The sequence below is a fragment of the Rana temporaria genome, chromosome 1 (genome assembly GCF_905171775.1).
Source record: "Rana temporaria chromosome 1, aRanTem1.1, whole genome shotgun sequence".
NCBI lineage: Eukaryota > Metazoa > Chordata > Amphibia > Anura > Ranidae > Rana > Rana temporaria.
In genome coordinates this window covers 578,086,021-578,099,708 of record NC_053489.1, presented here as the reverse complement: position 1 = coordinate 578,099,708, position 13,688 = coordinate 578,086,021, and the positions used below count along the sequence as shown (strand labels likewise).

At 45.6% G+C, this 13,688-nt stretch overlaps 1 protein-coding gene across 3 annotated transcripts in view; it reads left to right on the top strand.

Annotated features, from left to right (window-relative positions):
* The first annotated feature begins 1,627 nt into the window (after nucleotides 1-1,627).
* The window catches only part of FIP1L1 (factor interacting with PAPOLA and CPSF1), a 115,007-nt gene continuing 102,946 nt past the window's right edge, over nucleotides 1,628-13,688 (top strand). For 2 of the 3 annotated variants that reach the window (XM_040334860.1, XM_040334853.1), the window contains exons 1-3: nucleotides 1,742-1,958; nucleotides 11,966-12,014; nucleotides 12,988-13,045. In XM_040334860.1, the coding sequence (XP_040190794.1) occupies nucleotides 1,781-1,958; nucleotides 11,966-12,014; nucleotides 12,988-13,045 (285 nt within the window). In that variant the 5' untranslated portion in view covers nucleotides 1,742-1,780. Of the gene's footprint in view, nucleotides 1,707-1,741; nucleotides 1,959-11,965; nucleotides 12,015-12,987; nucleotides 13,046-13,688 lie in introns of those variants that run through there. The other variant, XM_040334868.1, reaches the window with a different exon arrangement.

The window sequence follows — 13,688 nt, the reverse complement described above, 5'->3', positions numbered from 1 at the left end:
CCCGCAAATGACAAATTGACGTCGGCAAAGTGGTTGTAGAATCCTGACTGGACGTCATATGACGTCCTCAGTATTGTGAGCCGCTGCGCGCCCCCGGGGGCGCGCATCGCGGCGATTGTTGTTGCAGGGTGTCAGTCTGACACCCTGCAACACCGATCAAGGTAAAGAGTCTCTCACGGAGACTCTTTACCACGTGATCAGCCGTGTCCAATCACGGCTGATCACGATGTTAATAGGAAAAGCCGGTAATCGGCTTTTCCTCACTCGCGTCTGTCAGACGCGAGTAGAGGAGAGCCGATCGGCTGCTCCTGTGACAGGGGGGGGGGGGGTTTGTGCTGATCGATCATCAGCACAGCCCCCCCCCCGAGGATGCCCGCTGGACCACCAGGGATGCCCACTGGACCACCAGGGATGGCCATATAGACAACCAGTGTAAAAAAAAAAAAAGGATGCCACCCTAGACCACCAGGGATGAGGAGGACACACAAAATGGATGCCAATCAGTGCCGCAATGGATGCCAATCAGTGCCCACAATGGGCATCACTGATTGGCAGGCATTGTTTGGCACTGATTGGCATCCATTAGTACAACACATACAATAGTGCCCATCTATGCCCATCCGTACCACCTATCAGTGCCCATCCATGCCGCCTATCAGTGCCCATCCGTGCCGCCTATCAGTGCCCGTCCGTGCCGCCTATCCGTGCCCATCTGTGCCACCTATCCGTGCCCATCTGTGCCGCCTATCCAAGCCCATCCATGCCGCCTATCAGTGCCCATCCGTGCCGCCCATAAGTGCCGCATATTAGTGCCCATCAATGCCACCACATCAGTGCCACCTCATCGGTGCCCATCAGTGCCGCCTTATCAGTGCAGTACCATCAGTGAAGGAGAAAACTTACTTATTTACAATGTTTTATAACAGAAACAAAAAAATACTTATTTTTTTCTAAATTTTCGGTCATTTTTTTGCAGAAAATAAATATCCCAGAGGTGATCAAATACCACCAAAAGAAAGCTCTATTTGTAGGTACAAAATGATAAAAATGTAGTTTGGATACAGTGTAGCATGACCGCGCAATTGTCATTCAAAGTGCAACAGCGCTGAAAGTTAAAAATTGGTCTGGGCGGGAAGGTGTATACGTGCCCTGTATGGAAGTGTTTGATTAAAAAGTTGACTATAATACAATTATATATAAAAATATAAAAAAAATTAAAACTGTCATTTTTCAGTTTCAGAATTTCCATTTGGTGCACCTTTATAATTTTCCCTCCACTTCACAATTATGTGCCACTTTGTGTTGGTCCATCACATAAAATACATTTATGTTTTTGGATGTAACATGACAAAATGTGGAAAATTTCAAGGGGTGTGAATACTTTTTCTAGGCACTGTATAGACAGGATTCTGCTGGAGATCAGTAAATACAAGACAATAGGATGAAAACAAGTATTTTAATAAAGAAACACAATTTATGATACACAATGTTTCCCGAATGAAACATCCATTCAGGGTTTATGTACTGTCATTCCCAGCATGCAATGCCTCTACGCGGGACAACGACTGTTGTTTCGCTTCATAAGCTGAGCATGCGCTTATAGCTTAGCTCCCCGGAACTGTAGCTTTTGCCCTCAGCTAAGATGGCCGCCTGCGGTCTATCTAGACCATCACGTGATGTCATTCGGGTCCTCCAATCATTGGAAGGTAATGTCGAGTCTCCGATCGTCACAGGCTGTCCACATCTCGCGATAGTTGTTTCTCGCAGTCCTGTAGGAAAGATGTCCGCCGGCGGAGAGGTGCTGGAGCGGATGGTGGTTTCGGCGGAGATGAGCGGCTCCAGCCCTGTTGCCGCCGTTCCAACCTCCACCACCTCTTCTACAACTGCCGCCGCCACCAGCACCGTGACCGCGGGCGGAGGAGGAGTCGGGGATGAGGAGGAAGAGTGGCTCTATGGGGGTACGGGGGTGTGCTGTGTGTGTGGGGGAGGAGGGCCTGGTTATATCACCTGTATAGGGGGCTCACATAACGACTGCATGGGTCGGGGGAGGATTAATCTTGGCTGAGGGCACATGGTACAGCAGCTGTAAACTCCTCCCCCGCCTTTTATTTGACTTCTTAAAGGCATAGTCCACCTTTTATAACAAATGCACCCCCACTTTAATGAAATGTAACACGTGCATTCAATAAAGTGTAACTGAAGGCAAAACTGTTCTCTGATTTGCATAGAGTAAGGGAGGGAGGGTTATTTTTTGTAGTCCTTGTCCTATTGGATAGATTTCCCTTAACTTCCTGTCCCATCGCCAAAACAGGAAGTAAGAGATCCCTGCAAAGTGAGGGAACCCTGGGGTGTCCCCATTGGAAGATTTGCCCTCTATTCCAGTTCTAATGTCAACCCAAAATGTGGGATTTTCTTTTACTTTCAATGATCATGTTAAACAGGACAGATAGAAAGGGGATCTCTTTAACCGGAAATGCAATAATAACTGACCAAAGTTCTACTCTATCCAAAACTAAAAACAAGTTTTGCCTTTAGTTATACTTTAATACAGGTTCACAATGCCCGCGACTTCGAAGGACGGACCCCAACGCAACTTCAGCACGACTTGCAGGCAACTTCTTTAAAGCAGAGTTCCGCCAAATTTTTTTTTTTAAAAGCCAGCAGCTACAAATACTGCAGCTGCTGACTTTTAATATTAGGACACTTACCTGTCCAGGGCGCCCGCGATGTCGGCAGCCGAAGCCGATCTGTGCGTCAGCTCTCAGCTGCTACCGCCGCCATCCTCGGTAAGGGAATCAGGAAGTGAAGCCGTGTGGCTTCACTTCCTGGTTCCCTACTGCGCATGCGCCAGTCGTGCTGCGCGTCCTCACTGGCCCCGGATGTCTTCTGGGAGACACACAGTTCCCAGAAGACAGCGGGGGAGGACACAGTAGGCGCCAAAAGTGGTGTAGGTCACTGTGATCATCAACCCTGTCCTCAGGGCCCACTAACAGGCCAGGTTTTATGTATTACCTTGGGGAGAGGCAGACTAGAATACTGCAATCACTGAGCAGCAAATGATATCACTTGTGATGTATTTCAGTTATCTTGCAAACCTGGCCTGTTAGTGGGCCCTGAGGACAGGGTTGATGACCACTGGCGTAGGTCACTGTGATCATTGCAGTGATCTATGTCAGGAAGTGGGAGCAAATACCTGTATTACACAGGTATCTGCCCCCCCCCCCCCCATCCCCCTGAAATGTGACACCGGGGGGGGGGTTCCAAAAAGTGGAAGTTCCATTTTTGCGTGGAACTCCGCTTTAACAGATGTCAATGCAAGTTGGACCAAAAGTATTGCAGGAACCTTTTTCCAAGCAAGATGATTCAAGTCGCACTGAATGGGGTCTGGCTTTCGATGCGACAAGTGCTTCAAAGTCGGAGCGATTGTTGCATTGGTGTGAACCGGGCCTTAAAGAGGTTGTAAACCTTCCTGTGTAAACTGTGACTATAGGTACAGTAAATATCTCCTAAATGTGCACCGTTTATGAAATATTTACTGTATACTGCGCTAATGATGTCATCAGCGAATGCACTCAAGGAACAGCCGCCCGTGCCGTTTCTTCAGGAGCGTTTGCCGCGACCGGTGGCTTCCGCGGCTATGGCCGGATGCGGCCGGCAGCAGGGACGACGTGGGCTTAGTTTGCAGATAAGCGTCGCATAATGTGCTAGTATGTGATGCATACTAGCACATTATGCCTTGACTTTGCAGAAGAAAAACCCACCACAGTTTACTTCCTCTTTAATGTAAAATTCCAGCTTACACCTAATAAGCCTTAAAGTGTTTGTTATGTAAAAACAAAAAATCATATCATACTTGCCTCCAATGTGCAGTTAAAGTGGAGTTCCGGCCACAATTTCACTTTTTAAATATAAATACCCCTGTAATACACAAGCTTAATGTGTTCTAGTAAAGTTAGTCTGTAAACTAAGGTCCGTTTTGTTAGGTTGTTACAGCATTTAGACACTTTATAAAGCAGAAATTGACTGGGGCCATCTTAAGTGTGGGCATCATGAAGCCAGATTGTATGACTTCCTGGATTTCAGCCTTGCAGATCTCGCACATGCTCAGTGCTGCACAAGCAGTGTAATAGGTTTCAGATCAGGTTTCAGCACCTGTACTGTCCAAGTCGCATGATTCTTCGAGACTGGGGAGTGCACAGACTCCTGGAAAGTTACACCCACTACATTCCCAGGAGTCTGTGCGGTGTAGGTTAGGAAGCTTAAGCACCTAGGTGCAGGAAGTGGAAGTGACTATTCTGCCTAGCAACAACACTTTGAAGGCAGCTTCTCCCCTCATCGATAAACCCCCTGGGAGAAGCGCTCTCCCTGGGGGTTACCGTGCAAGCGTGCTTCCCAGTCCAGCATTTATGTGCATAGACACAGAATGCTACACTCGCCCCCCCAATCAAGAGCCGAGAACCCCAGGCAGAGAGGCACAGTGCCTCTCTGCCAAGCGAACAACTGGGGTGCTTCAGTGTCAGTTTTTTCCACCTTAATGCATAGGATGAAAAAACACGAGGATTTACAACCCCTTTAAAACTGTCCCCTCCTTTAACACCAATGCTCTCTATCCTGTGTAAGAAAGATGTATTTTTAGGTTTCTCCAGTCATGTCATCTCCCCTTCAATTGCCGCTGGCTGACACAGGGGAGAAGAGGGAGCGCCCACAGCAAATGGGCTATTGAAGTTTAAGGGTGACAACACTATTCCCAGGCATTATCAGCCATTGTTGGAGCACTCTCTCCCCTAGTTGGCAACTGCTGTGGGCCGACACAGCGAAGATCATTTGACCAGAGTCAACTGACAATAGTTAAAGCGGTGTTCCACCCATATATATTTTTTAAAGGCAACTGTTTGGATTTACTTAACCGCTGTTTATAGTCAAACTGCCACTGCATTTTTTATTTTTTCATAAACCTAACCTTTGTTTTGTCTGTGTTGCATGCTTCCATTTTGCTTGTGGGCATGTGAAGCCCACTAGGATACTTTTCCAGGACATGGTGCTGTTGGCTACCCAGCATGCACCTCCCGATCTCACGCTTACGCATTAACCACTTAAGGACCGCCTCCTGCAGATATACGTCGGCAGAATGGAACGGCTGGGCACAAGCACGTACCTGTACGTCCTCTTTAAGTGCCCAGCCGTGGGGCGCGCCCACGACCCGGTCCGAAGTTCCGTGACCCGCTGACCCGATCGCCGCCGGAGCTGAAGAACAGGGAGAGGTGTGTGTAAACACAGCTTCCCCGTTCTTCACTGTGGCGCTGTCATTGATCGTCTGTTCCCTGATATAGGGAAAGGCGATCAATGACGTCACACGTCCAGTCCCGCCCCCCTACCGTTAGAAACACATATGAGGTCACACTTGACTCCTTCAGCGCCCCATAGTGGATTACTCCAAAACTACAATTGTAATTTTCACAGTAAACAATGCATTTTTATAGCATTTTTTGCTGTGAAAATGACCATGGTCCCAAAAATGTTTCAAAATTGTCCGATGTGTCCGCCATAATGTCGCAGTCACGAAAAAAATTGCTGATCGCTGCCATTAGTAGTAAAAAATAAAAAAAAAATAATAAAAATGCAATAAAACTATCTCCTATTTTGGAAACTCTATACATTTTGCGCAAACCAATCGATAAACACTTATTGCGATTTTTTTTTTTCTATTTTTTTTTATACCAAAATGGGTAGAAGAATACGCATCAGCCTAAACTGAGGGACAAAAATTTTTTTTTTATATATTTTTGGGGGATATTTATTATAGCAAAAAGTTTAAAATATTGAATTTTTTTCAAAATTGTTGCTCTATTTTTGTTTATAGCGCAAAAAATAAAAACCGCAGAGGTGATCAAATACCACCAAAAGAAAGCTCTATTTATGGGGGAAAAAAGGACACCAATTTTGTTTGGGAGCCACGTCGCACGACCGCGCAATTGTCAGTTAAAGCGACGCAGTGCCGAATCACAAAAACTGGCCAGGTCCTTTACCTGCATTTTGGTCCGGGTCTTAAGTGGTTAAACACACATCGCAGCGCAGTCATTACCATTTTTTAAATCTTGTGATGCTGAGAGGAGGCGGCAATGCCCACTGACTCCTGGGAATCGTGACACACATCTCCCAGGAGCCAATGTGCCGCAGGAAATTACATACATAACCGCAGAGGGAAGAAACGGGAAGAGAGGGAGAGAGAGCGCCTTGGAAACAAGGTAAACAAAGAAAGGGGGGGAAAAAAACATTGCCCAATGCAGTCATTACGGTCAGTTCAGAAGCTTATGATGAGAAGATTAAAAAGTGGGTGGAACTCCGCTTTAATTATATACATCTTTCTTAACTGGTTTAGTAAATTTTATCGTTGATTTAGGTGTAAGCTGGGTTTGTACTTCACATCTAGGTGTCCCGGATCGTGGGCAGAATCTCAGCGATTCTGCTCGCGCTCCTGAATCACAGAAAATCACTGAACGCCCTTGTGATCCCTGTCACTTCTGGCACCACGATCATGCCGTGATTGTCGCCTGAAGTTCCAGAAGTTCTTTTGGGGCGACAGGCGTACCCCAATTCTCTTTGCACAATTTTAACACGATTGGTTGGGCGACAAAATCGTGCCGCAACTGGAAGTGACGAGGATCCCACGTTATTCGGGATCGTGGGCAGAATCACTGCGATTCCGCCTGCGATCCGAGATGCCTAGATGTGAACTGAGCCTTAGCGGCCAAATAAAGGGTTAAATGCGCAGCTGCCGATGCGCTTTGCAGGTGCTTTGGCAGCGGTGCCCATTGATTTCAATGGCAGGGGGGGTGGAGGAGCGATGTGTACACTGCTCCCGCGTCATTCAGAAGCTGCTGCTTGCAGGACTTTTTCTAACATCCTGCAAGCGCACCATTCCAGTGTGAAAGCACTTGGGCTGCAGGGGAGGCGTTTTTCAGGTGCTATTTGTAGCCTGAAAAAGCTCCAGTGTGAAAGGGGTCATAGTGTTGATATTTGCAGCAGTGTAGTTATGCAAAATAAATCATACAATCGTACAAAAACAGTACAGTACCGTGTCCCAAATAATGATTAAAGTTTTTTAAATCCTTTAGGTCAGGGGTGTCAGATTCAATTTCCTTGTGGGCCGCATCAGCATTAGGATTGCCCTCAAAAGGGCCGGTTGTATCTGTAAGATTAGATGTCCAGCGCATCCCCTCCCCTTTACATTAGATGTCAAGAGCCACCCCACCATCAGAAGTTGAGTCCCCCACTCTCCCTTACATCACAGTGCACCCCCCTTTCCGTATGCTGCTTCTGGGAAGAAGCTGGATTCATTGCTTGAAAGCAGAAAGTAGGGGGTCTGGAGTAGGACCAGAGGAGGGCTGGAGCTCTCCTGCAGCTGCAGGAGAGGTGCGAGGGCCGCATGGAATGGCCTGGCGGGCCGGATTCGCCCCGTGGGCCTTGTATTTGCCACCTATGCTTTAGGTTATGGTATTGGTGTAGACACAACTACCTTGCATGGAATTCCCTTTCTAGCAGATAGAGATAATATGATGTTGGTCAGTGTTCTGGAACCCCAGAGGAATGTTTGCTAACCCAGATTCTTACTTTCAAGCTCTAGTGCAAGTGTGAATCTGATAGGTTGGTTGTTGGGGACGGCAAAGATACATTGATATATACAGCCAGCTGTGGTCACTGACTAGTGTTTCTAACAACATACTTTGAATGATGTTCGATTTTATTCAGGGAATCTGTTACTTGGTTCTTTTGATCAAATGTCCCATTTGACAAAACGATTGAACGAGACAAAAATGGCACGGCTGAGTGATAAATGACAGATGGTGATGGTTTTGATCCACCCAAGTCCAATGATTGTGGCCTAAAAAAATAATAATTGTACAGGGTTGATATATGGTGGTGTTTTTTGCCCTTACAAGTAAATCAGTTGTATGTGATTCACAAGAGCACACAAAATGCCATCGATCTACCCTGTTGAATAGGCTTTTTATATGCCTGATTGATGTCCAATTCAATTGCTTTGTTGACGTGGACATCGATTGTACAGATTCCTCACACTGTGTGTGGTCACCATAAGCTTTGTATGTCTTTGAGGCTGGGTTCACACTGAAGCACAGAGTGGTTTACAACAGGTGTATCCCTGTTTGCCATTTCAGGTCCGATTTCCTAAAACTGACCAGATGTTGCACAGGATCCCTGTGCAATTCGTTTCGCAGCCGTCTCGACTCCTGACATGCGAATTGGATAACATGAACAGACAGGGAGGGAGGTGAGGTCTGAACAGGGCTGCGAATGATGGAGGCATGTAACTGACCACGGTGTCAGGGCCCAGCAGCCATGATATACCGTGGTCCGTTTACATGGGGGGGAGGGTATAGCCAGCCAGAATTGGACAGGTTTTTTAGTTCATAGAGGGGGCCAAATTACACAGCACAAGCACTGTGCTGTATAACATGCTGTTTTTTTTGTTTTGTTTAACAAACGCTGTAAAGGCGAGGTTTACGCAAACATGTTCTAGAAACACCCACCTCCCCAGAATCCCCTTAGTGACATGGGTTCCTCTTCCCTGCAGCCTGTCACATTTAAAACTGGTGCCGCTATGCAGGGCTCTGTATGACTGAAAGAACAGTTTTGTCTGCCACGGCGGCAGACAACTTGTGATTCTCAAAGGACTATCGGTGTGTTGATCAGATTCTGTGTGGGAAAAGTTCTCCTATCTTCCTGACTGATTGAGGGCCAGTCTTCCCAAGGGGACAAAGCATTAGACATCATTTTTCTAGTAGGTTGAAAAGGGGGTACAACTTCTGTCAGGTATTTTTCTCTCTGTGTCCCTGTGTGGGGTTCCCTTCACTGCCAGTCTTGGTATCCGAAAAGAAACTGAGGGGAAAGCTTAAGAGAAGCATGGCCAAAAAATTTCGGTCATACTTGTTTTGTGGGTCTCAGAAGTGCACTTACCGGTACTTTTGTTGATCCTGTGAGCCATAGTCCGATGACAGCGGGCTGTTGGCCATGATAAGCTGATAGGGCAGAGCCGTTGCAGGCTGTGGAAGTCAGGATTCATCCAGCTGCCTGATTGACAGCTGGCCCTGCCTCTTAGAGGGAGGCGGAGAACCAGCTATGCCCCTTACAGCCCGACGCTCTACTGAGCACTGGAGAAGCAGAGAGGCGATCGAAAGGTAGGATTGATTCACACTAGCTGCGGCCAGAGGTCACAGTGGGGGGTCCGGTGCGTCCCTGTTCTACATTTTCAGGTGCAAATTAGGTTAAACTGAGCCAAAGATGCACAGGACCCTTTTTCAGTGTGGACCGTGGCCGCCTTTGAGGTGTGTGTGTGTGTGTGTATACACACACACGTGTAGCTGCTCCATTAAGGGCCCATCACACTTTTCTGTCATGAAAATTGGATGCTGGGAAACCCCCATCCAATTAGCGTAAGTTTGAACGCAGCCTGCTGAAACCGAAAATCCAGGATACACTTGGCCTAAACTGACGGTTTTTAAGAAATGTATCTTTTTTTTTTTTTTTTTTTTTTTTATATAAATAATTGTATTTTTGACTTTTTAATTGATATCATCATGAATTTAAATGAATATGAATTTATTGTTGGCTATTATCAAACACCTTTTGAAGCATTACAAATCCTGCTTGCTGCATTTTAATGCATATTTGGTCTGTTAAAAAAACTGCAACAAAAACACACCTCCAAGTTGAAATGCATTGAAAACACAGCTAGAACGCATAAAAAATGCACCTGTATTACGTTTTTGATGCACAGGATTATGGAAATAACACTATAAACAAGGTAAAATCGCAGGTGGTTTCGGCAGCCATTATCGGCACAACGCTGAAAACCCTTTTTTCGCCTGATAGTTTTCACCTTAACTTTTGATTCATCACTAATGAGTGACTGCTCTCTTCTCCAAGCTGACCAAGAGTTGATCAGCAGTCATGTGATTGCTTAGTTCTTCAGCTTACAGCCCATGTGTGACAGCTTCAGCATCACACTGATGCTGCAACATAAAGGGAGAGTATGTGTTTTTTTTTTTTTTTTTTGGTGGAATATTTTTATTTTATTTTTTAGTTCTACTTTGGGCTGAGTTCACACTAGTGCGAACTGGATGGGGATCTCCCCCCCCCCCCCCATCCAATTCACATGACAGGAGATTGTGACTGGCTCTCTATGGAGATGGTTCGCATATCTCCGCTGTGGCTGCAAATTGGCTTGCACATGAAACCTGTGCATCTTTGCCTTCAGAGCCAAATTCAGGCAAAAATCGTCCCTGAAATGGAGAACAGGGACACATCGGACCCCTGCTCTGAGCTGCATTGGACAGCAGTGTAAACGCGGCCTTAAAGGGGTTGTAAAGGTACAATTTTCTTTCCTAAATATCTTCCTTTACCTTAGTGCAGTCCTCCTTCACTTACCTCATCCTTCGAATTTGCTTTTAAATGTCCTTATTTCTTCTGAGAAATCCTCACTTCCTGTTCTTGTCTGTAACTCACCACCGTAATGCAAGGCTTTCTCCCTGGTGTGGAGTGTTGTGCTCGCCCCCTCCCTTGGACTAAAGGAGAGTCAGGACGCCCACTAACACACAGCTCCTTTCTCTATCCGCAACATAGAGAGCGTTCTGACTCTTCAGTAGTCCAAGGGAGGGGGCGAGCATGACACGCCACACCAGGGAGAAAGCCTCGCATTACTGTGTGGAGTTACAGACAGAGGAACAGGAAGTGAGGATTTATCAGAAGAAATAATGACATTTTAAAGCAAAATGGAAGGATGAGGTAAGTGAAGGAGGACTGCACTAAGGTAAATGAAGCTATTTAGCGAAAAAAATTGTACCTTTACAACGCGGCATGCACCATTGAAAACCTGACCGTGTCTAATCCTTCCCCACTTATTTAAAACTAAAATAAAGTATTTTGCCTAGATTTAGCCATTATACATTTTTTTTTGTTTTGTTTCTGGAAGGACCTCTAATTACACAACTTTTTATGAATCCTTTATATCGATACCGAGTATTTGCACGAGTACCTGTACTCGCGCAAATGCTGCCGATGCCTGACCCGATACTTCTATCTATCTATTGCGGGAGAGTGGGCGGGGGGAGGAGAGCAGTCTTCAGGCGGGTAATAAGTGGATGTAATTAGTTCTTGCTGTTCCCGGTGGCCCCTCCCCTCCTCTCGTTGTACGCTTGTGACATCATCTGAGATGGAGGAGGGGAGGGGCCACTGGGAACAGCACGACATGATAGAGAACAGTAAGAACTAATTACAGCCACTTATTACAGATGTGAGATGCTTCCTGTGCTACTCTGCATTTAAAAGTTAACTAAAACGAAACAGTGCCCTGCCGTGCCCCACTGTGCCCAGTACAATGTGCCCAAGTACCCTGATGTGCCCCGCTGTGCCCAGTGCCCCGATGTGCACCGTGCCCAAGTACCCCGATGTGCCCCATACCCTGTGCCCAGTACTCTGATGTGCCCCATACCCTGTGCCCAGTACTCTGATGTGCCCCATACCCTGTGCCCAGTACCCTGACCACCAATGTAAGAGACATCCTTCCCACTGACCACCAATGTAAGAGACATCCTTCCCACTGACCACCAATGTAAGAGACATTCTTAAATTTGAAAACTGTCACATTAAAAAAAAGTATCTGTACTTGTACTCGGTCCTAAAAAAGTGGTATCGGGACAACCCTACTCATTTCCCATCTATGCTGCAAGTAATCCTATTATATGAGATCCGGAGGAACAGATTTATGTTACCTATAGATGCCAGAGAAGGATGAGCTTGTAGTGCCGGGTGAGAGGAGAAACTGAAAATATAAATGAAGAGATCTTGTTGTTTTTAGTTTTCACACAAGGCCTGATGAGATTTGCTTTGTAATGTTTTAAGTCCATTGAGGATGACTGGCATGCTCTTAATTTGTATTCATTTGTAGAGGAAAATGAAGCTGCAGGACCAGATGATGATGAAGAGGATATAACCAGGTGAGAAATTGTATTTATTTATCTTGACTACACTTTCAAAAGACCCTTATGTATATAATAAGTTCTTGCATTTGATTGGTCCAGCTAAGTTGCATCCTAAAGCTAGATATAATACATTGGATGGTGGCTGGGGATGCTAGAATTATTGTATTCATGTCAGACACTACTGTCAGCTTTGATCTTCTGGCTCTGCTGGTGTGTAAGGATGAGCTTCGGCGTGTTCGCACGGTCCATGCGCAGAGCCCGCCAGGAAGTCGGCACCGTGCTGCGCCAACCACAGGCACAGAGACATTTCCCGATCTCTGCAGCCAAGCATCAGGAAATGTCTCCCCGCCTGTGATTAGCGCAGCACGGTGCCGACTTCCTGGCGGGCTCTGCACAAGGACCGTGCGAACACGCCGGAGCTCATCCTTACTGGTGTGTGTTTTTGCCACTTGTAAAGGATAGTGTAATTTACTCTCCCTCTTTCTTCCCCCTCATCCGTTCATAAAACATCTTGAATTCTTTTTCACAGCATGCAAAGGAGTGGGCCTGTCATTCATGCCCTTCCTCTCCCCTTGTCTAATCATAGAATATATTGTATTTTGTAAAAAGAATATATAACATTTTATGAATGCATGTGGAGGAGAGTAAACAACACTCTTCTTTAGGCCTCACACACACTGGGCATAAATACTGCTTATACAGGCGTTTGAGATTTTTTCTTTCAGCCTGTAGAATCAACACAATGTTGGCCTGTGTGTCCATGCACATCATTTACAGGCATATTTGTAGAGGGGTGTTTACAGGTTGAAAAAGAGAGTGAATTTTTAGAGGGAGCTATTAGGCGTTTCAAGCATTTTAATATGTGCTTGTAAATGTACCTAAGCGCGTGTACAATACATTAAATACAGTGCAATCTTGCCGTTACTTATTATTATTTTTTTTATGTGTGTGTGTGTGTGTGTAACCCATTCTGTTTTGTCTTCTGTAGCTCTCATCCAGTAACCAGTGTTGAAGTTGAAACTACTGAAAATGGCGTTGCAAAACCGGTAATATCATTAATAGTGTTATGTCTGATATGTTCTGTGAAGTTAGGCTTGATTCACACCTATGCATGTTGCTTTTGAGCGTTTTTGCAGTGCTTTTTGCTGAGTAGAGTAGATTCCTCCATTCGCGTTTGTTTAGCATGGATGGGGGGGTCGAATAAAAACAGCTAGCCTTCTTTGTGGGCAAAAGTCCCAAAACACAATGTAGATAAAGGCCAGATGCCATCAAACACTTTGACATAAATGCAGTGTTTTCCCCTAACAAGATTTTACAGCTTTATTGCTGTACTTTTTACATTTAAAGGGGAAAAAATCGGGTACACTTCAACACTAAAGCATGGTACACACAACGAGATAATCTGACAAATAATTGTCCGGTTTATTTGTGTTGTATGCTAGTCTCCATATCAAAAAATTAAGAGGTTATTAAAGTTACAAAAATTATTAAAAGTATTTCAGTCCTTCACGGCGTAGTGTTACCAATTTGTTTTTTTGGTGACTATGGTCCCAGCTGCCTTGAGATCATTGACAAGATTCTTCCATGTAGTTCTGGCTGATTTTTCACCCTTCTCATGATCATTAAAACTCCATGAGGTGAGATCTTGCTTGGAGCCTCCGAGGGAGATTGTCAGTTATTTTGTGTTTC